The following is a 27,733-nucleotide window of genomic DNA, read 5'->3' on the forward strand; positions in this document are numbered from 1 at the left end:
GGTCTTAATGCTTCCAACTCATATAACTGTCACCAACAACACTTTTAATGATATTACATGAAGCAGACAGCCCTGAGCCCTGTGATGAAACCTTTAGCATTACACTGTGGTTAATACGTTTTTATTCACAATGGAATGTTATTGTACTCTTAATATATCATGGTGTAGCACAGCACAGTAGATTCATATTTCAATCGATCTGGGATGTTAAAATTGTGCAAAACTCTGTTCAATGAATGGCCTCTTCTGCTACATTAAACATTACTAAACATTAAACGTTACTTATAGGCTACCTGTTATTGAGACTCCTATAGAGCATGTTGACATGGATAGCTTGGTTAGTAGTATCTCTGTTAGTTTGCAGTTTGATTGATTAAATTAATAGCCTATTTTATTAGACAAAAATGTAGAACAGTAGTGTCATAGAGTGGAAAATGCCATTTGGTTTAATGTCACAGAATGCACAGTGCCACGTAGAGCAGCATGATAAATGGTTAACTTTATAGTGTGTTCAAAAATGGCAGATCTGCAAGTTCAGTGTCTTGAATGAGATGTGCTGTGAGTTTGCATATCTGCTATTGTCCAGCATAGGACCGTTGCACAGTGAAGTATAAACAAGGCTTTAGGATTTATAAGTCGTTTTTAGAATCCTCCTCCTCAGGAGCATATCCACGGATATCCATCCCACTAGTTTTGTCACAAACTGATGTCATTTTTAATTCTGCAATTTACCATTATTACCACAACGTGGCAGCAAAGCCTACTTTTTGATTCAATATTGCAAATGGGGCTTTAAAATGTCTGTGGCAATGTCAGTTTTAATTGGTTGGTTAATTGGTCAGTTATTTATTATAAATAAGTGCATTTTATTGTTGGTGATAATAAAATAAACTACACTGGATCACGCGCGCACGCACGCACACACGACATACACACACTTTATTTCTGACAGAAAACATTACACCGCATTATACGACTTTAAGAATGTTTAACATGTTTTATCATCTGTGATTCTGTGCGAATAATGACATTAATAGCGAGCATTATAACTGATATTTTCCCTTTTATCATTCAACAGCTTTATTGAACGTAGATTCAATTACATTTGTCTTGCTGTGTTTGTTTCTGCTCAGCAGATACAATTTAAGTCATATCAGATCATCGGCATTAGAAAAATATTAAAAAAACAAAACGTTCCACACAGAGAAAAAAAAGCCCTTTAAATACAAATATAAAAAAAGAGTACCGGTATATAAACAGACCCAACTTTTCAAAATAAAATAAAGCACATATGACACTAATGACCTAAGCATGTGTGACAATCGTTGGTATGATTGATTGCAGCTGTTATGCGGCACAGTGGCAGATTTATCCTGACTGGCTAGGAAGCTTCTATCATTTTAACAACACAGATGTGGAGTAATGCTTCAATTATGCTCCGCCGCTAGCTCTGGTCCATAGCCCTAATGCCCTTTGCTGCCGTTGCATTAACTAAGGCAATGTGACTCTTGTCTTCCTGCCCTCGTATGAAATGCAGACCAGCCTCTCCTCCTCTGCTTGCGAAAATAAAAAGAACGTTTTACCTATACTCACCAATACAAAGGCGGCTTGTGTTATTAGAAAGCTTACTTCCCTTAGTGGACGCACTCGGAGCCCCCCACCACACGTACACAATGCACAAGAAAAATAATTTGAGTTACTCTAGCGAGTTTCCTGCGAGGGCAAGTCACATAGCCGTAATGCAACGCAGCAAAGGGCATTAGGGCTATGGACCAGAGCTACTCCAACGCATGCCCATATCGTGCGCTAAAGATTGCCGCTCCACAAGCACCTTATAGATCAGCTATTTTTGGCCGATCTATAAGGTGAGTCGGAGCATAATAAGCATTACTCTACAGCTGCTGGCGTTGGACGTACAGTATGTATGTAGATCGGCTATTTTCAGCTCACGGCACCGCCAATACTACCCGAGTATACGTGTAGATTTATTTTAGCTTTAGTAATCAATCATGTCATCATCCATGCCGATCTCCAGGTACTGCTGCGTGGGCTCCGACTCGTAGCTATCCACAGGAAACCACGAGTCGTACCAGGAAGTTGTACTCTCGGGCGCAGGTGCTGTCGTCGTGGGCGCCGCCGTCGTCGTTGTCGTCGTCGTGGCTTCCGTCGTCGTCATCGTGGAGGACTGTCGTGCTTTCTGAAGGCGGAGCCGGCGCAGGCGCATCTGCCGGAGCCTCCGGAGGCGCTCTGCGTTGTGCGACTGCGAGTCAACCGCCGTCCCGTCTCGTGCGCTCGTTGTCGTCGTCGTCGTCGTTGTTGTTGTTGTCGTTGTAGTGGCGGTCGCTTTGGGCACGAGTCGGATGGGTCTCTTTCCGTGGAGCGCCATGATCTGCTTGATGCGGTCCCAGTTGGACTTGGCCAGGTGGAAGCCGCACTTGGTGGCTCCGCTGTCGTAGCCCACCATGCACAGCCAGGTCTGAGGGGTGTGGCCGTCGGCCTTGGCCGTCACCCGGTACTCCCCGGGGTTCAGCAGGCGCCAGTAATCACCGCCGGCAGCTGGATGAACACACGGAGGAGAAGGGCACAGACGCAGAAATGTATAGGGTGTGTTCCAGTGTTCCAGTACGTTTCGTCGACTAATACTATGACGTAAAAATGTTCGTCGACTACCTTATTTCACTGGCGAAAACTGAATAAAAAACTAAATGAAAATGAAGCTATAATGACTGAGTAAAATGTTAGGGAGGGACTAGTGGACAAGAGATCCAGTTTAAGTTATTTTATACTTGGTTGCATGCTGAATTTTGGACCCAAACTAATATTGCCTACATGATTGTTTATTCCAATTCAGTCTGATCGTTTAAACCTTTTGATGTTTAGATAAAGAGGAAATTATCAGCAAGTAAACAGTTAGTCCCATTGTTTCCATCTGGTTGGAAAATGTACCAAAAATAAACCAGGCAGAAGCACTTTGTGCCAAATGTCAAAAGTAATATTCAGATTAAATGTTTTGAGGCACGTGTAAAACTAAAGGAGGATTACATGTATTTAGTTAAGAATATGAATCTCTGATCGAAATGATTTCATTCTGTATGAAGCAATATTGTCCATGATGCCAACACACTCTGTGTCGGATGAAAAGGAAGGTCCAACTTATTATTGTGTTATGGTTATGGAGCACATACCAGTTTTGACATCATGTTTGATCCCCTCCACTGAAACGGTGGCGTTTGCTATTGGATTCCCCTCCATGTCTTTCACTGTACCCTTTATCCCACGATGCACCTGGGCAAAGGACACAACCCTTTAGAGATCACACAGCGAGCAGAATAAAGCCTATATTACACAGTATATGGTTGTATTCTCTGTTTTCGCTATACATTAAATATCTTCGCTGAAAATAGTCGATCGACAAGCTTGTCGATCGGCTATTTATAATACAGGTTTCAAGTGGTTAAGACAAAATACATTTATTGTCATGTCAAGGACCCCAAAATTAATGTGTATTTGGCAGCGGACTCCTAAATATGTTGTTGTGCCAGGGAGGCACCCCAACATACAAGATTTGTGTTTTTAAAATATAATCCAATGTTCTTGTAATTATCTTTCCAGATTATTTAAAAAATTGCAGATCTACAAGCTCACAATGGGGCACATAGCAACACACTGTTAGCTTGTAAATCTGTTATTTTCTGACCCCCTTGGAACCGCCTCAACTCAAGGACCCTGGACCCCACGTTGAGAACCCCTGGTTCTAATGGTAACAGTGGTAGTCTCTTACCTGGTTCTAATGGTAACAGTGGTAGTCTCTTACCTGGTTCTAATGGTAACAGTGGTAGTCTCTTACCTGGTTCTAATGGTAACAGTGGTAGTCTCTTACCTGGTTCTAATGGTAACAGTGGTAGTCTCTTACCTGGTTCTAATGGTAACAGTGGTAGTCTCTTACCTGGTTCTAATGGTAACAGTGGTAGTCTCTTACCTGGTTCTAATGGTATAACAGTGGTAGTCTCTTACCTGGTTCTAATGGTAACAGTGGTAGTCTCTTACCTGGTTCTAATGGTAACAGTGGTAGTCTCTTACCTGGTTCTAATGGTAACAGTGGTAGTCTCTTACCTGGTTCTAATGGTAACAGTGGTAGTCTCTTACCTGGTTCTAATGGTAACAGTGGTAGTCTCTTACCTGGTTCTAATGGTAACAGTGGTAGTCTCTTACCTGGTTCTAATGGTAACAGTGGTAGTCTCTTACCTGGTTCTAATGGTAACAGTGGTAGTCTCTTACCTGGTTCTAATGGTAACAGTGGTAGTCTCTTACCTGGTTCTAATGGTAACAGTGGTAGTCTCTTACCTGGTTCTAATGGTATAACAGTGGTAGTCTCTTACCTGGTTCTAATGGTAACAGTGGTAGTCTCTTACCTGGTTCTAATGGTAACAGTGGTAGTCTCTTACCTGGTTCTAATGGTAACAGTGGTAGTCTCTTACCTGGTTCTAATGGTAACAGTGGTAGTCTCTTACCTGGTTCTAATGGTAACAGTGGTAGTCTCTTACCTGGTTCTAATGGTAACAGTGGTAGTCTCTTACCTGGTTCTAATGGTAACAGTGGTAGTCTCTTACCTGGTTCTAATGGTAACAGTGGTAGTCTCTTACCTGGTTCTAATGGTAACAGTGGTAGTCTCTTACCTGGTTCTAATGGTAACAGTGGTAGTCTCTTACCTGGTTCTAATGGTAACAGTGGTAGTCTCTTACCTGGTTCTAATGGTAACAGTGGTAGTCTCTTACCTGGTTCTAATGGTAACAGTGGTAGTCTCTTACCTGGTTCTAATGGTAACAGTGGTAGTCTCTTACCTGGTTCTAATGGTAACAGTGGTAGTCTCTTACCTGGTTCTAATGGTAACAGTGGTAGTCTCTTACCTGGTTCTAATGGTAACAGTGGTAGTCTCTTACCTGGTTCTAATGGTAACAGTGGTAGTCTCTTACCTGGTTCTAATGGTAACAGTGGTAGTCTCTTACCTGGTTCTAATGGTAACAGTGGTAGTCTCTTACCTGGTTCTAATGGTAACAGTGGTAGTCTCTTACCTGGTTCTAATGGTAACAGTGGTAGTCTCTTACCTGGTTCTAATGGTAACAGTGGTAGTCTCTTACCTGGTTCTAATGGTAACAGTGGTAGTCTCTTACCTGGTTCTAATGGTAACAGTGGTAGTCTCTTACCTGGTTCTAATGGTAACAGTGGTAGTCTCTTACCTGGTTCTAATGGTAACAGTGGTAGTCTCTTACCTGGTTCTAATGGTAACAGTGGTAGTCTCTTACCTGCTCTATGAAGGCTAGCAGGGACTCCCGGTTGTTTTCCCACTCCAGAGGCAGCTCACTCTCATGAGGGAACTTGTCACAACCCACGAAGATGGACAGCTCGAAGCAGTTGGTGTGCAGGTAGCTGAAGTCATTCATACCTGGAGTGGATCATGACCGTTTATAGACAAGCACAGAGGAGGGTTTTGGTTTAGGAATGCACTAATCGGTTCATCCTATCTGAGCAATATTATCAGCCATGTTTGTGTTTGCACAAACACTCAAAGCTAGCGCCCCTCAAATATTTTGTTGAGGTGGCCTGGGCTGGCTTAGCGGTCCAGGCACCTTGGCTGGTAATTCAGTGACAGTGTGTCGTGGGTTCGAGTCACGATCCCGACAAACGTTGCTGTGTGTCTACTGTCTACCCCCCCCCCCATCTCCCTCCCCGTTTCTGTGATTATCAATAAAGGAAAAAAAGCACCAAATATATTTAAAAAAAATTGTTGAGGGAACCAACGAGGGCATAACGAGGAGGGAGGGAGGAAAAAGGTGTAAAAAAAGCCAAAAACAAACAAACTCACTTCCCACCACAGGTTTCCATCCAGCTCTGTTGATGATGCCCTGCCCCCCGGTGAGGTCGTCGGTCTGGCAGGAGGTCCGGTAGGTCTCGGTCATGGTCAGGTGGCTGTGGGCGTAGGACATGGCCAGCCAGCGGAACATGGTGTCGTCGGCCGTCTCCCTCAGCGCCCCCTCGCTCTGGCGCTGGAGCCTCGCCCACGTCTCCTCGTTCAGGTGCTCCACGCCGTGGCGACCGCCGTGGCGCATGTCCGGCACCTTGGGGCCAGAGTAATCTAGTGAGAGACTGGAGACACTAGCGTTGACTCCCATTGTAACAATGGAATGCGGAATTCTATCTCAATGGGATAGTTCCAGCCATAGGAGCAATGTTTGGAACTATAGCCCATAGGCGCCAGCTTTGTCTCAATGGGATAGTTCCAGCCATAGGAGCAATGTTTGGAACTATAGCCCATAGGCACCCACTTTGCGGTGAGATCAAAGCGTGTCGCTACTCTCCTACTCTACACTCTGCTTGGGACAGCGTCACGGGATGATGTTGTGAGGCAGTGGGTTTTCAAACCTTTTTCATGTCAAATACCCCCAAATTGACACTAATTAGCCCCACGGACCCCCATTTGAAAATATATGCCAGGGACCCTCATAAGAGAAGATTCTTACGGCTCTAGCAGAGATTCTCAACCCATTTAATTTCAAGGACCCCCAGTTTGAAATGCATTATTAGTCTAGGGACCCCCATTCAATGGCATTTCTATCTCTAGGACCCCCAATTTACATTGTAAAATCAATGTTAATTTAACATTTAGAGTGTACAAATGGAACGAAATGGTTCAATTTGGTTCCATTTGTACACAACAAAATGGACCCTTATGGGCAGCAAGGGCAGAATCCATTTTCTTGTGACCGACGGCCGTCGCGACGGACAGGTCCGTCGGGGGGTCCGCCGGTCCGTCGGGGGGTCCGCCGGTCCGTCGGGGGGTCCGTCGGTCCGTCGGGGGGTCCGTCGGTCCGTCGGGGGGTCCGTCGGTCCGTCGGGGGGTCCGTCGGTCCGTCGGGAGGTCCGTCGGTCCGTCGGGGGGTCCGTCGGTCGGTCGGTCCGTTTTTGCGTCGCGACCGTCGGTCGCAGGGTTAGGGTGGATGGATTCTGCCCTTGCTGCCCAAATGGTAACTCTGTCATTTCTCTACCGTTTTGGACGGGGGTGGTCTCTTTGGAATCGTGTGGCCCCCCTGGAGGTTTCTATGGGGGTCTCGAGGTTCGGGGACCCCTGGGGACCCCCACGGACCCCCAAATGGTAACTCTGTCATTTCTCTACCGTTTTGGACGGGGGTGGTCTCTTTGGAATCGTGTGGCCCCCCTGGAGGTTTCTATGGGGGTCTCGAGGTTCGGGGACCCCTGGGGACCCCCACGGACCCCCAAATGGTAACTCTGTCATTTCTCTACCGTTTTGGAGGGGGTGGGCTCATTTGAATCGTGTCGCCCCCCTGGAGGTTTCTATGGGGGTCTCGAGGTTCGGGGACCCCTGGGGACCCCCAGGGACCCCCAAATGGTAATGTCACCTGTGGACACTAACTGTAATTGTCTCGCTGTCTCGCTGCTGCGCTGCGCCGCACAGACAGCAGCTTGTGTGTAACATGTGCGTTCGTGCCGTGTTGCTGGTATATTATTATTATTATATTTTTTGCGCCGCCGCGTTGTCTCGCTGCTGCGCTGCACAGACAGCAGCTTGTCCTTCCCAGCCTCCCCGTCCTGGACGGCGCAGAACAGCGTTGGATCGCCGGCCGCCTATCGTTGATCGCCCGCCGTCTCCTCGAGGACCGCCGACGCAGATGGTTTACTGCTATATGCCATAGTGTTTATTATAGCTACTATTATTACACACTGTGCTATTATCCAGATTCCTGAGGTGGACATTTCAAGAGGAGCTTGTGATTATTGCTTGCCTATAGATACAGTGCCTATTTATATTGCTATTTGCTACGTTTTAATAATTGCCAGTCAGTCATACAGTATAAATTGCCACATTGTTATACCTATACATTTACGTATTTTACTTGTATAGTGTTATATTTGATATCCTGCTACATGATTTTATACTTACCTGTTTTATCTCCGAGCTTATAATAAACTTTGTTACTTTTCTATATACGACCTGCCTGCTGCCCTTATCCGTTTTTCTCAAGCAATGACAATTCCACTGGAGCGCAGCGCTATATGCACGCAGACAGCACATGATACAGGCCTACATCCCGTCCCAAACACTGAGGACAGTGAGGAGGTAAAGTAAACTTGTTTATAATGTGGCAAGAAAAATATATTCCAATTACTTTTCGGTGCGCACTCACCATGAATCCAAGCAGAGGTCCTATAGGTAAAACACCGCCGCCACAGTCCCAATGGCCCGCGTGCGCAAAAAGTTGATATTTAACATTGGCTATAATCTGCCAAATCTCAACCGATTGGTATAATTCCAAATGGTATACACTCAATGAAATTTATATTTTCCATTTTTCATGGGCGTATAAGTCATAGAGCCAGAGAAAGGAGAGATATGGTATAGGGAAGCACTAAGCCCTGTTAGCCATGCAGCCTATTATGTTTCATGAGCTGTGGTGGCTTCACTGATATACAACCTTTATTCAAATAGTTGCAAATGTATTAATAAAAATACTGAGCATGTATGTTTGATATAAGGCCAAACCTCATTTGAAAGAATATATTCAGAGTATACTCTTCATTAGCAAACTGTACCAAACGAAGGAAAAACCCCCGCGGGGATAACTGACGTTATAAGAAGATAACGCCCCTGCATGACACCTCCCTGGCCACCGTATAGCGCATTGACAGGTCTGTCTGTCTGTCTGTCGTAGCATGCAGATAGACAGATAGGGGGGGGGGGGGCAGTTTGACAACAGCGGCTGACACATGTTCATTGATTATGATTAATAGGCCTACTGTATACAGCTACTGTGCTGCTGGATCGTCGATAAATGGACTATAGGCCTACTGGACTTTGACGTTAACGTTAAAACAGAGGCCAGCCAGCGGTACCGTGACCACACCGTTCGTTGTGTGTGTGTGTGTGTGTGTGTGTGTGTGTGTGTGTGTGTGTGTGTGTGTGTGTGTGTGTGTGTGTGTGTGTGTGTGTGTGTGTGTGTGTGTGTGTGTGTGTGTGTGTGTGTGTGTGTGTGTGTGTGTGTGTGTGTGTGTGTGTGTGCGCGAACTTCGAGACGAGTTGGTGACAGTGGTTTGTATTTTGATTTGAAATAAATAATGATGAATAGATGTCTACTGTTCATGCTTGTGTGTGTTTTTTTTAGACAATAGACCACTTAGCAATTGCTTTAACTATGAAAGAAATGAAGACGATGAAGGATATCGATGAAATGTATGTTTCACTATATATAAAATATATACCTTGACTCTCCCTCTGAATGAAATTAAAAATCGGGTCCTAATAATTAACCCTAAAAATCTATAGACCTACCCTTAGTTTTAGCTGGAACACACGCTCAGCATCGCGGGGTTAATGGTAGGCCTACTTGGTAACTATACTTAAAAGGTCTACTTTATCCCATCACAACTATAGTGATTTTGCAGCTATTTTCAATGAACAGTATGGTCTATTGTTGATTAATGTGGTCATTTCAATCTAGGCGCCGTAATGCGCAAAATGGAGTCGACCGGTGGCCACTGATGGCCTATTATTCCTATAAATTCATATCATGCCTGTTGGTGAAATATAAACATCTAAAATGGTTCAGTAATAATTAGCATAAGTTATTATTAACGAAAAACATCTAATACTATTTTAAATTGGTCTAGTAAAGTTAGTAACTAATCAGAAGTTGTTTCAAACAACTGTTTGAAAAAACTGTTTGTTTTTCGTTAATAATAATACATGCTAATTATTATTGAACGGTAAGTATGCTGGTATGTACGCTATGGTACACTATAAGCTTGTATATCTGTTTATTTTAAGAATGCGCCGCTGCATTCTGTCAGAATCTCGTGTGTGTGTGTGTGTGTGTGTGTGTGTGTGTGTGTGTGTGTGTGTGTGTGTGTGTGTGTGTGTGTGTGTGTGCGTGTGTGTGTGTGTGTGTGTGTGTGTGTGTGTGTGTGTGTGTGTGTGTGTGTGTGTGTGTGTGTGTGTGTGTGTGTGTGTGTGTGTGTGTGTGTGTGTGTGTGTGTGTGTGTGTGTGTGTGTGTGTGTGTGTGTGTATGTGCACACATGTGTCACACATGATGTGTGCTATATATTTTATAGCTCTAGAGACGCAGAGACAGAGACATATTTATTTAAAATCATCCTGGCACGTAGGCCTATAGACAACGGCGTCAACTCCGCGCAAGAGCCAAAGCACCCGCTGGCAAAATAATAATAAGTTAATATATATAGGCTACTCTAAGGTGGGCACCTGTCGTTATAAACCTTCTGCACTTGCCTATAAAGCCAATGAACGGAGCTCATTTCTCTCTCTCTCTCTCTCTCTCTCTCTCTCTCTCTTTCTCTCTCTCTCTCTCTCCATCTGCCGTGCACATGCAAAGAGCGCATGCAGGTATCCAACTATCCAACATTGATAAACTGGTTCGCTTATATCCGTGCAGTATAACATCAAAGTCCAGTAGGCCTATAGTCCATTTATCGACGATCCAGCAGCACAGTAGCATATACAGTAGGCCTATTAATCATCATCAATGAACATGTGTCAGCCGCTGTTGTCAAACTGCCCCCCCCCCCCCCCTATCTGTCTATCTGCATGCTACGACAGACAGACAGACAGACCTGTCGATGCGCTATACGGTGGCCAGGGAGGTGTCATGCAGGGGCGTTATCTTCTTATAACGTCAGTTATCCCCGCGGGGGTTTTTCCTTCGTTTAGTACTTTATTTACAGTTTGCTAATGAAGAGTATACTCTGAATATATTCAGCAGCAGGCAGGTCGTATAGAAAAGTAACAAAGTTTATTATAAGCTCGGAGATAAAACAGGTAAGTATAAAATCATGTAGCAGGATATCAAATATAACACTATACAAGTAAAATACGTAAATGTATAGGTATAACAATGTGGCAATTTATACTGTATGACTGGCAATTATTAAAACGTAGCAAATAGCAATATAAATAGGCACTGTGTTGAGATTTGACGGGATGTATGTCCTCACTTGTGTATTGTGTGTAATTCTGTACTGCTGTTCTGTGTGATATGCAGTGTTGTGCTTGTGCCACTGTGAGGCGCCAAGGCGCAAGGTAATGGGATGCATGTTTGTCTCCTATGGCGTGATCAGGTAACTCGGGTCACATGACCACTGCCTGTGTGTGGAGCGGACCGGTGTTTTTTCATTCAGTGATTGTATTGTATTGGGTCTGTCACCGTGAGAATGATGCGTGACAGGGAGCCCTTAATATAATAATAAATATGCCATGCTTGGCTAAATGGATCTAATCTTTTCTCCGAATGCAACGTGTAAGCTGCAGAACTTCTCATAACTTAACACACTGTATCCTATTCCTAGGCAAGCAATAATCACAAGCTCCTCTTGAAATGTCCACCTCAGGAATCTGGATAATAGCACAGTGTTTGTTCCCACCCAATCTCCTAAGCAGCCCAAAGATTGATTAGTGCACATATATTATCGATTATCGTATACACATTAGTACACACGACCACAAAAGATGCCACGGCAAATCAAGTGCACACCAACGATCACTGCAATAAGCCTATATCAAAATAGGATAACACTTCTATCGAAAATCACAGCAGTAAAATACAAACATGCGTGTTCACCAATATAGGGGCGCTAAGAGACAGGTGAAGCCAACCCTGAGAATATTCCACCCCTGTAAGCAGCCCTCTGAAGCCTGAATGACCGCTGTACCCAATGTACTGTACACTACAATAATACGTGCCACACCGTTAAGTTAGCAAATGCCCAATAATAATAGTAGCTATAATAAACACTATGGCATATAGCAGTAAACCATCTGCGTCGGCGGTCCTCGAGGAGACGGCGGGCGATCAACGATAGGCGGCCGGCGATCCAACGCTGTTCTGCGCCGTCCAGGACGGGGAGGCTGGGAAGGAGGATATGATATATAATAATAATAATAATATCTATACCAGCAACACGAACGCACATGTTACACACAAGCTGCTGTCTGTGCAGCGCAGCAGCGAGACAACGCGGCGGCGCAAAAAATATAATAATAATAATATACCAGCAACACGGCACGAACGCACATGTTACACACAACTGACACAAGCTGCTGTCTGTGCGGCGCAGCGCAGCAGCGAGACAGCGAGACAATTACAGTTAGTGTCCACAGGTGACATTACCATTTGGGGGTCCCTGGGGGTCCCCAGGGGTCCCCGAACCTCGAGACCCCCATAGAAACCTACAGGGGGGCGACACGATTCAAATGAGCCCACCCCCTCCAAAACGGTAGAGAAATGACAGAGTTACCATTTGGGGGTCCGTGGGGGTCCCCAGGGGTCCCCGAACCTCGAGACCCCCATAGAAACCTCCAGGGGGGCCACACGATTCCAAAGAGACCACCCCCGTCCAAAACGGTAGAGAAATGACAGAGTTACCATTTGGGCAGCAAGGGCAGAATCCATCCACCCTAACCCTGCGACCGACGGTCGCGACGCAAAAACGGACCGACCGACCGACGGACCCCCCGACGGACCGACGGACCCCCCGACGGACCGACGGACCTCCCGACGGACCGACGGACCTCCCGACGGACCGACGGACCCCCCGACGGACCGACGGACCCCCCGACGGACCGACGGACCCCCCGACGGACCGGCGGACCCCCCGACGGACCTGTCCGTCGCGACGGACGTCGGTCGCAAGAAATGGATTCTGCCCTCCCTCCTTATGGGTCTGTAAGTATAACTATCATTTAGCTAGGGACCCCCTGGAACCACTGATGTAAGGCAGTAGTTTTCAACGCTTTTTCATGTCAAGGTCCATTATTTATTCTGCATTTGAGCCACGGAACCACCATTTGATGGCATTTCGCCACCTCTCAGACCCAAAACTGTGGGGGAATCACGCTCATGTGAAGCCTCACTCCTATAATAACCAAACATTGTCCTCTAAATAGACATTAAAAGTCCATAGACTTGGCTGCCATATGACGCAATTTCCGAGCCAGACGTTGGGAGGAGCTAGCACTACTCAAAAAGGAGAGACCGCCAGGGGGATCTCGGTCAATGAAGTGTACTGTATGTATATACAGGAGTATAAGTGGTCCAGTTGAAAACCCATCTCTTCAATTTACTTTTAATTTGTATATTATGAGGGGATTTTATTGTATTTGAAATGTGTTTATGTGTTTATTGTTCTTTTTTACAATGTATTGTCTTCATTGTATTGTACAGCAGTGGTTCCCAAAGTGGGTCCGCGGACCCCTAGCGGTACTTGAGGGAGTTCCAGGGGGTCCCCAGCGAAATGATAGTTAGGAACCAAATGGACCCTTATGGGTCTGTAATTCAGAGAGTGTACAAATGGAACCTAACGGGTCTGTTTGGTTCCATTTGTACACTCTGAGTTAATTAACAGTGATTTTACAATATAAATTGGATTTCCACGACATCCCAGAGATAGAAATGCCATTAAATGGGCGTCCATATAGACTAATGCATGTCAAACTGGGGGTCCTTGAAGTTAAACGGGTTGAGAATCACTGCTAGAGCCGTAAAAAATATTCTCTTATGTGGGGTCCCTGGCATGGCTAATGAGTGTCATTTTGGGGGTCCTTGATGTGAAAAAGTTTGGGAACCACTCATGTACAACAGCACTGTGGAACAGACTTACGGACTTGGGTGGTCTCAGCATATCAAAGGGGTACGCCACCAGCTTCTCTCCTCCCTGTGAAACAGACTTACGGACTTGGGTGGTCTCAGCATATCAAAGGGGTACGCCACCAGCTTCTCTCCTCCCTGAAACAGACTTACGGACTTGGGTGGTCTCAGCATATCAAAGGGGTACGCCACCAGCTTCTCTCCTCCCTGTGAAACAGACTTACGGACTTGGGTGGTCTCAGCATATCAAAGGGGTACGCCACCAGCTTCTCTCCTCCCTGAAACAGACTTACGGACTTGGGTGGTCTCAGCATATCAAAGGGGTACGCCACCAGCTTCTCTCCTCCCTGCAGCTTAGCCCCCAGAACAAACGGCGTGCGCTCCATCCAGGAGATGATGGCTTTGGTCTCAGTGGCCACCTGGTATAACAGCAGGAAGAGAAACCTATGAAAACCACCTGGTATAACAGCAGTAAGAGAAACCACCTGGTATAACCGTAGTAAGAGAAACCTATGAAAATGACATGTCTTCACCAATGTTTCTAAAGGTGTCTAATAGCGTCGGGGCCGCTTCTTGGGGCGGTGGCCCTCCCTGCCGCCTGGAGGGGTGGCGGTTGCCGCCTTTGAGTGGAGCATGCATGGGTCTGCTCTTGTTGTAATGATTTGGTGCCTATGATAACTGTTGTCTGCCTTTTTAATATATGTATTAATGTACTGTATGGATGTATTCCCTGATTGGGAGTCTATGAAAATTCGAAAGTCACTTGTCATTATGGTTCATTGTCCTTGTCATGTCTGTGTATATTCAATCTTTTTATTTATAATAGTGTTGTGCCTGAGCTGTTTTTCTTTTCTTTTCTTTTCTTTGTTATTATGTTCTTGTTGTGTAATGTCTGTTTGTCTTTAAAAAACCAATAAATATACTTTATAAATAAAGGTGTCTAATAACATGTACTAAAAGTTTGAAATTCAACTCCCGTGGGAAATTTGAGTTATTAGCATATGTGACCATACCATAACATCCTATATAAGGCAAAAAAAGTCCAAATTTCATCATTCTTTAACTCCATCGGACCCTCAAACTGTCTGCTAAAGCAGCTAACTCCACCACCTCTCTCCTTCTCATGCAAGTAATTGACAATATCTAAAGTCACAACACCAACTTAGGCAGTATTGCATCGTTTTCATTCATTTACTTTAATTTAATTATATTTTTCATTTCCTTGAAAAATGAACATTTTGGAGTTATGAGGTTTCCTCCCTCCCGACAGCAGAGGTATACATATATATTTAATATATATTTATTTATTTTACCCTGAAAAGTACGTTTCGGCCATAGAAGGACATGGTTTCCATCCGACGAGCAAATATAGAAGAACATAAACTCACGGAGCCGTTGAGGAAGTTTTCCGGCAGGGGGATGTGGTGGTTGGGCACGACGCGAGGCACCCAGCCTCGGTCCTCGGCCCCCCACAGGACGCTGTTGAGGTCAGGGAAGTTCTCGAAGATGTCGTACCCTTCCTCCGTCCAGTGGCCGAGGGCCCAGTTTCCCATCTCCGAGCCCTGGGGGCCACAGTAAGCACATGTTATAGGGCTCACACCTCAGGGCCCTGGGGGCCACAGTAAGCACATGTTATAGGGCTCACACCTCAGGGCCCTGGGGGCCACAGTAAGCACATGTTATAGGGCTCACACCTCAGAGCCCTGGGGGGCCACAGTAAGCACATGTTATAGGGCTCACACCTCAGGGCCCTGGGGGCCACAGTAAGCACATGTTATAGGGCTCACACCTCAGGGCCCTGGGGGCCACAGTAAGCACATGTTATAGGGCTCACACCTCAGAGCCCTGGGGGGCCACAGTAAGCACATGTTATAGGGCTCACACCTCAGGGCCCTGGGGGCCACAGTAAGCACATGTTATAGGGCTCACACCTCAGGGCCCTGGGGGCCACAGTAAGCACATGTTATAGGGCTCACACCTCAGGGCCCTGCAGGGGGCCACAGTAAGCACATGTTATAGGGCTCACACCTCAGGGCCCTGGGGGCCACAGTAAGCACATGTTATCTCATCTCAGTGGTTCCCAAACGTTTTCATGTCAAGGACCCCCAAATTGACACCAATTAGCCCCGCGGACCCCCATTTGAAAAGACATGCCAGGGACCCCCTCATAAGAGAAGATTTTGACGGCTCCAGCAGTGATTCTCAACCAGTTTAATTTCAAGGACCCCCCCAGTTTGACATGCATTAGGCTATGGACCCCCATTTAATAGCATTTCTATCTCTGGGACCCCCAATTTATACTGTAAAGTCAATGCTAATTTAACTCTGAGAGTGTACAAATGGAACCAACTGGACTACACTCTCAGAGTTACAGACCCGTAAGGGACCCCTCGAGAAACCTACTTTGAGAACAGTCTATAATAGTCAGAAGGTCTATATAATAGTCACTCGTCATCTTACCATCTCATAGGCCAGTTCATATGCGTCGGGGTTGAGCGAGGGCACCAGGTGTATTCTCACTCCCTCCACCAGGCGGCGCACCCTGGGGTTGTCGTCGTTGTACTCTTTACACAGGAACTGCATCAGCAGCAGAAGCAGCTCTCTGCCCAGCGCCTCGTTGCCATGGACACCCGCCGTGTAGCGAAACTCCGGCTCGCCTATAGCAACACGACATGAACATGTGACAGCGGTCAATTAGAAACTCCGGCTCGCCTATAGCAACACGACATGAACATGTGACAGCGGTCAATTAGAAACTCCGGCTCGCCTATAGCAACACGACATGAACATGTGACAACGGTCAATTAGGAACTCCGGCTCGCCTATAGCAACACGACATGAACATGTGACAGCGGTCAATTAGAAACTCTGGCTCGCCTATAGCAACACGACATGAACATGTGACAGCAGTCAATTAGGAACTCTGGCTCGCCTATAGCAACACGACATGAACATGTGACAGCAGTCAATTAGAAACTCTGGCTCGCCTATAGCAACACGACATGAACATGTGACAGCGGTCAATTAGGGAGGGCAGCATCCATACATCCATCCATCTTCAACCGCTTATCCGTAGTCGGGTCGCGGGGGCAACAGCTCCACCAGAGAGCTCCAGACATCCCTCTCCAGAGCAACATTATAGTAACTTCCTCCTGGGGGATCCCGAGATGTTCCAAGGCCAGTGAGTCGATTCCAACTGCGCCTTGGTCTGCCCCGGGGTCTCCTCCCAGTGGGACGTGCCCTAGGGACCTAGGACCTCCCTAGGGAGACGCCTGAGAGGCATCCTAACCAGATGCCCGAACCACCTAAGCTGGCTCCTTTCCAGGCGAAGAAGCAGCGGCTCTACTCCGATGGCAGCAACTATTGGTTATTTAACTTATTTACTGATCCATTACGTTTTCGATTAATAAAAAAATCGATGAATCACGTCGTAAAGGGCAAGGAGAGGTTTGGTTTGTGTAGTTAGTTTACCATGATGTAACTCCAAAAGGTGGACAAGAAAGCTGCTAAGCTCTAAATGTCACTCTTTTAGTACGTAAATATAGAACATCACACAACCCAGTTTGTTTTCCTACTACTCTTCTCCCTTATCTAAAACATGCACCCTGGAAAACGCTACACACATCCTAGATTCTTCTCCCCTCTCTAAAACACCCTGGACAACGCTCCACACATCCTAGACTCTTCTCCGTCCCCTAAACATCTTGGATAATGCTCTGCGCGTCCTACGGTTCCCAAACCTCTCAGGTCGAGACCCAAAAGAGCGATTAGACGTTTGCCCGGTCGGGTCCGTCTGTGCCTCCTCGTACCTATCTCGTGCTCTCCAAATGGTGCATAATAAGTCTACACAAGAGAATGTAGAATAATTGTAGAACCCGGAAGTGGCTGACGTCACACCTTAAATACACAATACAGAGCCTCATCTCTATCTTGGCCTATCGGTGGTCTAGTGGTCTAGTCATCAGACTTAGAATCCTAACCTCGTAACTTGGCCGGTTCAAACCCCGTTGGTAAATTTTCTACAACACGGACTACTTGTTTTTTGAGGTTAGGGCTAGTTTTACATGGATTAGACTGCGGACCCCCATTTAGTGGCATTTCTATCTCTGGGACCCCCAGCAACTGACAGGTAGGTACTGCAGGGGGACCCCAGCAACCTTTGATTGATTGAAATAATTATTAACAGTTTGCAGAATTACAGTACATTTTGATTGATTGATTGAAATATTTATTAACAGTTTGCAGAATTACAGTACATTTTGATTGATTGATTGAAATATTTATTAACAGTTTGCAGAATTACAGTACATTTAAAGCACAAACTCAATACAAAGACTGTTAACTGTGAGTGGAAGACCCAATTAAGCATTACACTTGTTTACAACAGGGTCCACCATGTTCAATTCATCAAAACATTTAGAACGTACAAATAGACACTTCTATATATATAAAATAAATATGTCTATGGGTTAAAAGTTATATTCTATTAGAAATAAAGTATTTATTAACAGTTTGCAGAATTACAGTACTTTTTTTTTTAAACATATGTTTATTCATTTTCTTTACAGTACAAAGAAGTATTTTCAACAATTGACATATATATATTTCCCCCCCCACCTCCCCATGGCAGCACACATACAAACAAAATCTTATCATAAAATGTTTTGACAATAATAAATACAGAACAAAAATAAATAAATAATGACAAAACGAAAAATAAAACGAAAATAAAACACATTACATACAGTTAAACAAACAAATGCCCAAATGCTGTCTTTGTATGGATGCTTATTGAACTATAATAAAGAGAGATCTTTATCAGTGGAACATTGTCAGCCCACACATTATGTTGTTGCTGTCGGGCAGAAACTATACCTCAAAATTTCAACTGTTTATGTTTTGTTTGCAGGACTATACAAGTTATTGAGTTAGAGACGTCCTGAAAAATAAAATAAAATAAATGGTTTACAATATCAATTCACCATCAAGGGAAGAGAAAAGAAAAGTCAACAGTAACAAACCTACATAGGGTTGTTTAGTGTAGGTGTTCTACTAGGAAAAAAGTGCTCTACTCTTTTCCTCCACAATTTTGTTCCATCCTGTCGGTCTGGAACTTGTAGGGACCCATGGGGACCCCCGGACCCCCACACGGAGTTGCACCAGCGGGTGTGATTTATTTTCTGTCACGGGCACAATAGTGCTGCTCTGGCCTGGGCTACCATCTGCAGTATCCAAAGTAAACTTTACAGTGCCACCTTGAGGTCAAAATGAGTCATTTTATGTGCCAGAGTAGTGGGTGGAATTTGCAAACCAACTGCCAATTGTAGTGTAATTTTAGGCCATACTATTTTTGCTTCTTCTTTTAGTGGACAGAAATAATGAGAACAAAAACAGTGGGGTTTGGAAAGCTTCCCTACCGGGACCCCTAATGAGTATGCCCGAGAACAGGAGTGGTGTTGTTAAAGCAACCTATCATTTATAAAATAGTATAATATAAAAGTGCAGATTCAAGTGCCAGGAAGTTTATGAACCTCTCCCCATCTGATGTATGCCATACAACATCTACATGAGTGACATTGGACACAAAACATGCAGTCTCTTATTTACGCCTATATGACCTATTTGTGCGATCCTTATCCAACAGAAGGGAACGTTTCGGCAGAAACCCAGAAGCAACACAATAATAAAAGAGAAATTTTATATTTAGTTGTAGTACTGGTGAAGTACTCATGTCCAAGGTTGATGCTGTTTCACACCCTGAAAGGTTGGCCTTAATACAGTATCAGTGGAAAAGATGCGTACAACTGTAGTATGCATAGTGATATCATTGATAATATTGATGATATCGTTAATAGTGATGAGGTATCAATGCAAATGAAGAATTAACCAGCTTGTACAATGTGTACATGGTTGCTGATCTCAAATGTCCATCTGCTTTTGAGGCTTTGTTACAGATTTTGTGCAAGATGTACACTCCATAACTCAACCCATGGTCACTAGATGGTGGCAAACTGCGGCAAACTTAATCTATGAATGTTTCCTAACCATTTTCTTTTCTACCTTTTTCCCTCATTGGTAAACTCTCCACAATAAAGGAGACCAAACTAGTTAAAACCAAACGTGAGTTTTCAGGAATTTCATCTATTTTATTTTAAAACAACTCTTGTACAATGGCTGGTTTGTTTACAACTTTAACTACTCAAGTCCTATACTTTGTTGTAAATATTGAAAATAGAAGATCTACAAGACGAATAGCTATTTTCACAATTTTTCACAATTTGACAATTCATGACATTCTTCTTTTTTAGGGGCGCTAGCCCCTCCTATATTCAGCTATTAGTGTAGATTTACGTCTTACACAAACATTAAATTATCATTGACAATGAATGGAGAATTGACATCATATGTGCCTGAGCAAATCGGTACAGAATACAACATAGTTTCCCATTTCCTTATTGGTCGCAATTAAATTATAAATTAAATTAAAATTTCAGGTCAAATGTTCGCTAAATCTTGTCCCCACACATCTCAAGATTTGCCATTGACAATGAAAGGGGACTTCAGGTCAAAATTCCGCTAAATACGACGTAAATTAAACATCAAAACATTAAAAGCCATTGACATTGAAGGGAAAATGTACGTCATATGTAAACAAGCAAATTGGCATTCTGATTGGCCAGTATTAGATGATCCATGATGATGTATGATGATGTATGATGATAAGAGCACCCCTCACTTCACACAGGTGTGATTTTTAAAATACATTTTACAAAAATGTAACTAGTGAAAATAGCCGTTGGGTCCCGTGCAAATGCCTAATTTCTCTTTTGGGTCTTGAGCTAAAACATTTGGGAACCCCTGGGAAATGGGATAAGTTTATATATATTTTTTTAATGCACTTTTTTGAGTATTTTTTTAAAGCAAGTACTCCAGTACTTGAACCCAACTGCAAATTTGACTGAGGAACTTTCACTTGTAACATTTGGTTATACTTTAAATCAAGTACTGGGGTTGAGTGCTTTGTCCACCACTGGTTTTGGTTCCATGCACGTACAGACCGATCCAGACTTGGACAGCAGATTCTGATAGGAATTCACATGAAAAAAAAAAAGAACGTACTTTGCAGATTTCTAAAACTACCGGTAGAAGATAATCAGCCTTTAATTAGGGCTTTGTTTGACTGTTCTGGACCCCAACTTTGAGAACTAAGGCCACAAGGCTCTTTGATGCCTCCATTTCTTGTCAGAGATGTCATGGTTCCTGAACACCATCATGCAACAGTTCTTCAACAGGTATCCAAAGGGTTCTTGATGTCCACTGGCAACTTGTGGGATTAGTAGATGGGGAATTGCACTGGTTACCGGAGATGCCCCCAGGCAGATCTCTGATTCATAGCTGCAAGGTCTTAGCTGAGGAAATAACTTCCACTGTTCTCTACTACTCTGGAGACTCTCTGTGTACACCACTATACTGACTGACCTTTGAATTTTCTTGTCTTTATTTAAAAAAATTGGATGCATGTCGATGGAAATGTGCTATATAAATAAATGTGACTTGACTGTAAGATGTCTCCTATAGCTAATGGTCCGGTCTACTGCTCTGCTCATTTGCACAAACTGAGCCAACCGTCTTTTTTTATATTTTATTATTCAACTGAAGAAACTGCACTATATGGGGATCCCTATTCAGACAACATTTTTAAAGGTGATTATTATGACTTTTCTTTGTGACTCTCAAAAAGGTCTAAATGGAGAGGCATTTTTATGGAAGCATTCAAACATGCCATTTTCAGCTATTTCCTTTTTTTTTGCGGTGCCAACCGCTCCACCGTGTGGCTTGGTCTCTTCTGTCACCTGTTGTGACATCATGATAAAAGGCACCGCTTACGTCACACAAGTGATTTTTCTCTCTCTTTACATAGTGTCTGACGGCGTCATGTGTTTGGTGACAATAGCTTGGTTCAGTGAACTCAGCTTCTCTGTCCATTTGTCCAAAGCAGCGTAGCGTTTCTGTCTCTTCTTATGGTCCAGTATTATTAGCTGGTGGAGCTGGTCAATGCGGCCCTGGATCGTATTTGCCAGTATGCACTGCACCAGCAGACCCTCCACATCACCTACATCGATGTTCAGCTCCTTGGAGATGAAGGGGATGTGTATTCTTGTGTATGGTTTTAATAGCTTGATAAGTACTTGAGTTCTGATGTTACGCAGGAGTTCCTCGATGTGCTCTCTGATGAAAGTGTCCTCCATTATTTTACTGCGATTTAAGATTTTCTCAAATCCAGCAATGTCATTATTCTGATAGGCGCCTAACAAATTTGTCATCACTAGGATCTCCGTGTCATTTTTATAGGGTTTGGCCTCCTGAGAGTCAAAGGGGTTGATTCCTGACTTCATCAGCATGTTGGCGAGGACCAGGTACTTCAGGCACGTGGTTCTCCGTGGGCTCCCAGACTCATCGTAGTTTTTGAAGGCTTCGAAGAAGTCTGTGTGAGCCTTCTCAAACTCGCCCTCCCTCAGGTGCATCTTCCCCCCACATTCTCTGATGACGCCCATGATGAGCGGATGAGGGATGGCTGACTTGATGTGAAGAGATAGCTTGTACAGGGCCTTCAGTTTCTTGTTGTTCTTCTGTGCGGTGTACATCTGGATCTCCAGAGCGTATATCTCCAGGAGCTGTGTGCCTTTCTTCAGGTCATCCTTTCCACCGTCTGTATGACACGACTGGTGCAGTTGTTGGACTACCTTCTCTAGTTTTCCATATTCCTCGCTCTCCAAGTACAGTTTCCCCAGCTTTGAGTTCATTTTAAACCACAATCTGTCGCTCCTTGCATCTTTCAAAGCCTCAAGGGTAGTTTCATAGAACTCCTGTAGTAGGTCCATCTGTTTGGAGGTGGAGATGTAGTCCAGAACGGAGTTGATGGACTTCTCCGAGTAGTTGCTGGTGACAGCACCACTGATATATGTCAGCAGTTGCTTGTATCTGTTCATCATTTCGGGAAAGTTGTTCAGCTTGAAGTTTATTTTGACCATCTGTTTGAGTGCTTTGAATCCCCATTCTCCTTTCTCTCCTTCTAGTTCCAGCACCTTTTCAAAACTGCCGAGTGCTGCTTTGGGGTCATCCTCCTTGAGACCTTTGGAGTTGTAATACTGGTTCTCCAGGCCTACGTTGGGTCCAGATGCGCTGTCGTCCGATTCCAGATCGTAGTCTTCTTCATCGTCGCACATGAAATCATCTTCCATGTCAGACATCTTGATGGTTTTCCTTGCTTATACTAAATGAGAGCTAAACTGAAGGCTATAATGAATCACAAAGCTAGTTAGTGCTAGAGTGACTCAGAAACAAAGCGACCTGTTTCTATATATATATATATACCACTGCAGTGACGTATGACATCACTGGATTGTCATGTGATTGCCATGCGTACCACACCCGTTAAAGCTGCAAAAATGGCAAAACGTAGTATCTGCACAGACACCAACATATATTATTTTGTTTATATTGATTTTCTTATCCTTATAGTTTGTTTTGCCCAAATATGGAAATAACTAATAACTAATAATACTGAGGACATAGTACCGATAGGTCATATAGGTGACTAACATGTCATAGATGACCGACGTCATAGACTGGCTACTGCACTAGATTGGCCTTTAGGTGATTAATGATTAAGGTGCTGTGCAGTGAGTGCAGGAACTGCAAGGGAAAACAACACAAATAGTGTTTTATTAATTTTAAAATAGGTTTTGTCATCTTAGCTTATTACATGGCCACCGTTCCTTAGAGAGTGGAAAGAATATCCCCTCCCAGATACAGCATGTTACAGTAAATCAGATTCAAAATAACCATCATGTAATTCAAATTGTGCGCTATGCCCATTCTAAGAGTTCTTGGGCGTCAATCCATTACGCACAACATCTCAGGACAGTTCGCGGGGATCATGGACACAGCCCCACACACACACACACACACACACACATCATCATCACAGGTAAGATTATTGAGATCTCCAGTGTCTTGGAGTGGTTCAGCTCTGTGTCAAAATGTACCTTCAAAGATTACCGTTTGTGCCTATGCTTTGTTCATTATACTGTTTTAAAACACTCACAGAATAACATGTGCTTTATTTGCCTGGCATGACATCGCTACCTGGACTAATATCACTGTATAAATATATATTTATTATTTATTATTTATTATTTATTATTTATTATTTATTATTTATTATTTATTATTATTATTATTTAGCTCTGGCCACAGGTACCATTGCATGGTCATGCAAATCGTATGGAATTAATTGCTACGGATAGCAGGAAGTAAAAAAAAGTGTTGGTTATAAATGTGCTATGGCTAATGCCCTAGTTTCACATTAGTGATCACTGATCATTTAAAACCAGACTACGATATTTCCCCATCAATAGGACTTAATAATATGCTGCAAGAAGATTTTACCAGATCAACCTTAGCCAATTCATGAGTCGGGGGGGAAAAAGGAATAAAAAGAAAGAACAAGAAAAAAAACTGTTTTGCTTTTCCGTAGATGTGAGCAGTTTGCACCTGCCTAACATGCATATTGGGGTCATCTTCTGACCCCTAAAGTTATACGGATTAAGTCCTGCAATATTCCAACTTGTTCATGTCACGTCCATGTCTCAGTCCTGCATGTCTCTGTCCTTGCTCCCTCATTTCTTCTGCTCCTCATCCTTTTTGCCATCTGGCTTATCTGGCTTGTTTCCTGGCTGGGCCGCGAGCGAGCTGATGGCGTTACGGATGGCCTCGTCGGTGGGGTCCACGCCGGGCAGGTTCTCCATGACACTCTCAAGGAACTCTTGATCCTGCATCAAGTCATTGTCATCCTGCTCCCTGGTAGATTCCGCGGTAGTGTCCATGGGGGCTCCCGTGTCCATGTCCCCTGACATGGACATCTGCAGGGCATAGGCCATCTGCTCCTCCTCTGTCATGCTGCCGAAGTCGGGCTCCGAGCCTGGTTGAGACGCAGACATCCGAGACAGGGCCTCCTCTGATTCACTTGCATTGGGTGTGGACATGACTACCTCGGCAGCAGAGGCAGCAGCTGCTCTTTGCTCCTCCATCGACACCCGTAGGGCCAGGGCCAGCTCTGGGTCGTTACTGGGGTCCACGCCAAACTCAAACTCATTGGCACCTAGACCCATCATTGAGCCTCCCTCGCCGTCCAGGATGTGTGACGAGACCAGGGCATCGGAGAGGTTGGACCCGGGAGGGACAGTGGCCAAGTGGGAGGCTGTCCCTTCGTTGCCATTCAGAGTGTTCATGAAGGCAGTAAGCTTTTCCGTGTTCAGTTCCTCTTCTCCGAAACTGATGATATCCACATTGACCTTCTCCTTTTTCAAGCGCTTTGCCAACTTAACAAGGTCCTTCTCGTTATCCTCCACAGGACTCCCCACGAAGGCGATGATTCTCATCTTGTGGTTCTTCCCTTGTCTGTGCTTCAGGGCGAGATGAGCCACTCTGATGGCTGTGCAGAAGGAGATCTTGCCACGGGGCTGGACGGCATGCAGTTTGGACTGGAAGCGACCGGTATCCGGATTGTTCTGTAGTGTCATCAGGACCTCGCAGTTGTTTGCCATTGTGAGGAGGCCCACGTTGTTCTCTGGGTTGCTCCGAGTTTTGGACTTGCAGACGACGACCACGGCATCCTGCTGAGCCTGTAGCCTCATCGGCAGAAAGTCTCCATTTCGCATATATTCGCTGTTGTCCACACAGAACATAGTACTTTCAAGCACCATTTTGAAAACCTTGATGCTAGAATGAGAAACCACCTGTACACTATATATTATACTGCCACGGTGACGTATGGCGCATATACATCACATCAGTGCAGCGTCATGAATATCACGGCCCGTTGTGGGGGAGGACCAGAATAAAGAGTCCAATAACCCACTGGCTTATTCTCGTATGACACGTTAATGACTTCATAGTGACGACATCAGTGTGGAACTCCATATTTGGGTTAAACTGATCGGTAGATCGGACCTGATATTATTATTATAATATCTATCCATCTATCCATCTATCTATAAATGCACCAAGTCTCTGTATGTACGTGTGTAATCCACACCGACTTCAAATTCGACACACGCGTTCCACACCACCGTAGGATGGAGCTGGCCTGTTCTGACCTCATAACACTCCATATTTGGGCATGCCTGACACAAGCTGGCCTGTTCTCTACGAACCCCAATCCAACGCAGCGCAAGGAGTTCCTCAACGCAAGCAGAGCAAAAGTATCAAATGGCGTCCTTTTAAGCAACAGAGAGCAAGAAGGGTTTTCCTCCTCTGCTCGACCCCTCTTTCTTGAAAGAGGATGACACTTCCGCCGGCACATTGAGTTGTAAATGTAAACACGATCGGCATGGATAGATCACATTGGAAGTTAAACAGGACAACATGACATTATCGTTCTTAGCACAGCTTTGCAAACTTGTTGGTGATTATCAGGCCTGGACTGGCCACTTGACGGTATGTCCAGTTGCTTTAATATGTTTTTGTCCCAGTCCATCCCTGGTGAGTGTGTACAAGCTCTGATAGTTGTGTATCGTCTTAGAAGAGGGCACCTGAAGAACATAGGATCATTAAAAATACATACAATGGTCTCTAAACAATGGTTTTACAACAATCCAGTGCCTACCTTGCTCAAACAAGCTAGTGCATACAGAGAGCCAAGCAGGAATGAATGAATGAGCATCAGGCTTTATTAGGGAGGGGGTAATCAGTGACTACTTACAATTACACCTGAGTAATTGGAGCGTGGACAGAACTCTGTGGTCTCATGCATGTTACATTTAGATATTAGCCTGTTTAAGGAGGATGTAGTCACCTTTGACTAGTTTCCAGAGGCATTATATTGTTTGTATTTTATTTAATTCATAGTGTGTCAATTATGAATACTCTTTCCCCACTACACTGCAGCTTCTTCCAGCTGTGAAATTGTCCTTTAATCATGGTAAACCAGTGGCTAGTAACATAATATCCACTAGATGGTGCATGTGTGCTCAGGTCCCAATATTTATTCTGGAACCGCAGCTGTATTATATGGCCAGCAGGAGAAGCATGGTGCTATCATGGATCATGGCTGAGGCAGTAGACTAGAGGAAAGCTCACTATTTGACAAAGTATGCTGTAGTACCAAAAGAGGTTTCCATATAAGTATGTGCCAAAGAAACATTTAGTGCTATTTAGCACCATTTTTATTTAGTGTGATTTAATGTATGAGGAATGAACCAGCCCAGTGGCCTTGTGGTTAGAGTGTCCTGACACTGGGAGGTCAGGGCGGGGTTACATCCTCGGACGGGTCATATCCTACCAAAGAAAATAATTTGGACCCAGTGACTCCCTGGCTTGGCAATGAGCATCAAGGGTCAAATTGGGGGTAAGTCCCTGATGGTGTACTACTGTACTTGTACATCAAGCTGCCTCACGCTAAACAGGAGATATAGGTTCCTGCCCTATGGGCCTCATGGCTCTGCAAGGCTTACTTACTTAATGTATGAGAAATTGCATACCTTTTATAAAAGAAAAACTTAAACCAACATGGGGATTCTCAAGAAACTATAGTGGCACTTCTAACCAACCTACTAAAGTTTGGACAGATAGATGTACAGTCTCTGTTGCTTTCTTGGCTTTATAACCACTGGAAAGCCTTTTTATTTCCATTTTAAATGGTCCGGAATATGCATTTGTGGGATGAGCAGGCAGCAGCAGAGCTGAATAAGCACAGTAACCAGCGTTTGGCAGTGAAGATTTGGCATAGATTTCATGGGCACAAATTAACCCACATACTCTGTATACTGTGCTGCTCATCCCACAAAATGCATGTTCCTACAAATGTTGCACAAATTAAAAGGAAGATAAACTGCCTTTTCAACAATATAAAAGTTATTGCCAAGAAGTATTGTTACAACATAATCTATCATATTGCTTTCTGTTCAGTTTATTTATTATGCAATGCAAATTTAGTCTTGGGGTTTTGATTGCTCTACCATATTGAAAGCCACTATTATCATGATACAGAAATAATTAC

At 44.3% G+C, this 27,733-nt stretch overlaps 3 protein-coding genes across 3 annotated transcripts; all 3 read right to left on the minus strand.

Annotated features, from left to right (window-relative positions):
• Positions 1–1,873: 1,873 nt before the first annotated feature.
• On the minus strand, positions 1,874–21,536 carry LOC310878818 (adipocyte enhancer-binding protein 1-like; the record flags this gene model as incomplete). Its single annotated transcript, XM_083793232.1, has 9 exons — positions 1,874–2,556; positions 3,186–3,285; positions 5,304–5,443; positions 5,864–6,116; positions 13,965–14,090; positions 15,060–15,233; positions 16,132–16,328; positions 20,678–20,753; positions 21,492–21,536. The coding sequence occupies 9 exons, from the start codon at positions 21,534–21,536 to the stop codon at positions 1,997–1,999; spliced, it is 1,671 nt and encodes a 556-aa protein (XP_083649358.1). The 3' UTR covers positions 1,874–1,996.
• Positions 21,537–21,584: 48 nt separating this feature from the next.
• On the minus strand, positions 21,585–22,922 carry LOC310878819 (COP9 signalosome complex subunit 2-like; the record flags this gene model as incomplete). The annotated part of the gene is made up of 1 exon (XM_083793233.1): positions 21,585–22,922. One exon carries the CDS (start codon positions 22,920–22,922, stop codon positions 21,585–21,587), a length of 1,338 nt encoding a protein of 445 aa, XP_083649359.1.
• Positions 22,923–24,353: 1,431 nt separating this feature from the next.
• Positions 24,354–25,439, minus strand: LOC310879204 (26S proteasome non-ATPase regulatory subunit 4-like; the record flags this gene model as incomplete). Its single annotated transcript, XM_083793682.1, has 1 exon — positions 24,354–25,439. The coding sequence occupies one exon, from the start codon at positions 25,437–25,439 to the stop codon at positions 24,354–24,356; it is 1,086 nt and encodes a 361-aa protein (XP_083649808.1).
• Positions 25,440–27,733: the final 2,294 nt, after the last annotated feature.

Source organism: Protomyctophum parallelum, assembly GCF_964188405.1.
Source record: "Protomyctophum parallelum genome assembly, chromosome: 21".
In the NCBI taxonomy this organism is placed as follows: domain Eukaryota; kingdom Metazoa; phylum Chordata; class Actinopteri; order Myctophiformes; family Myctophidae; genus Protomyctophum; species Protomyctophum parallelum.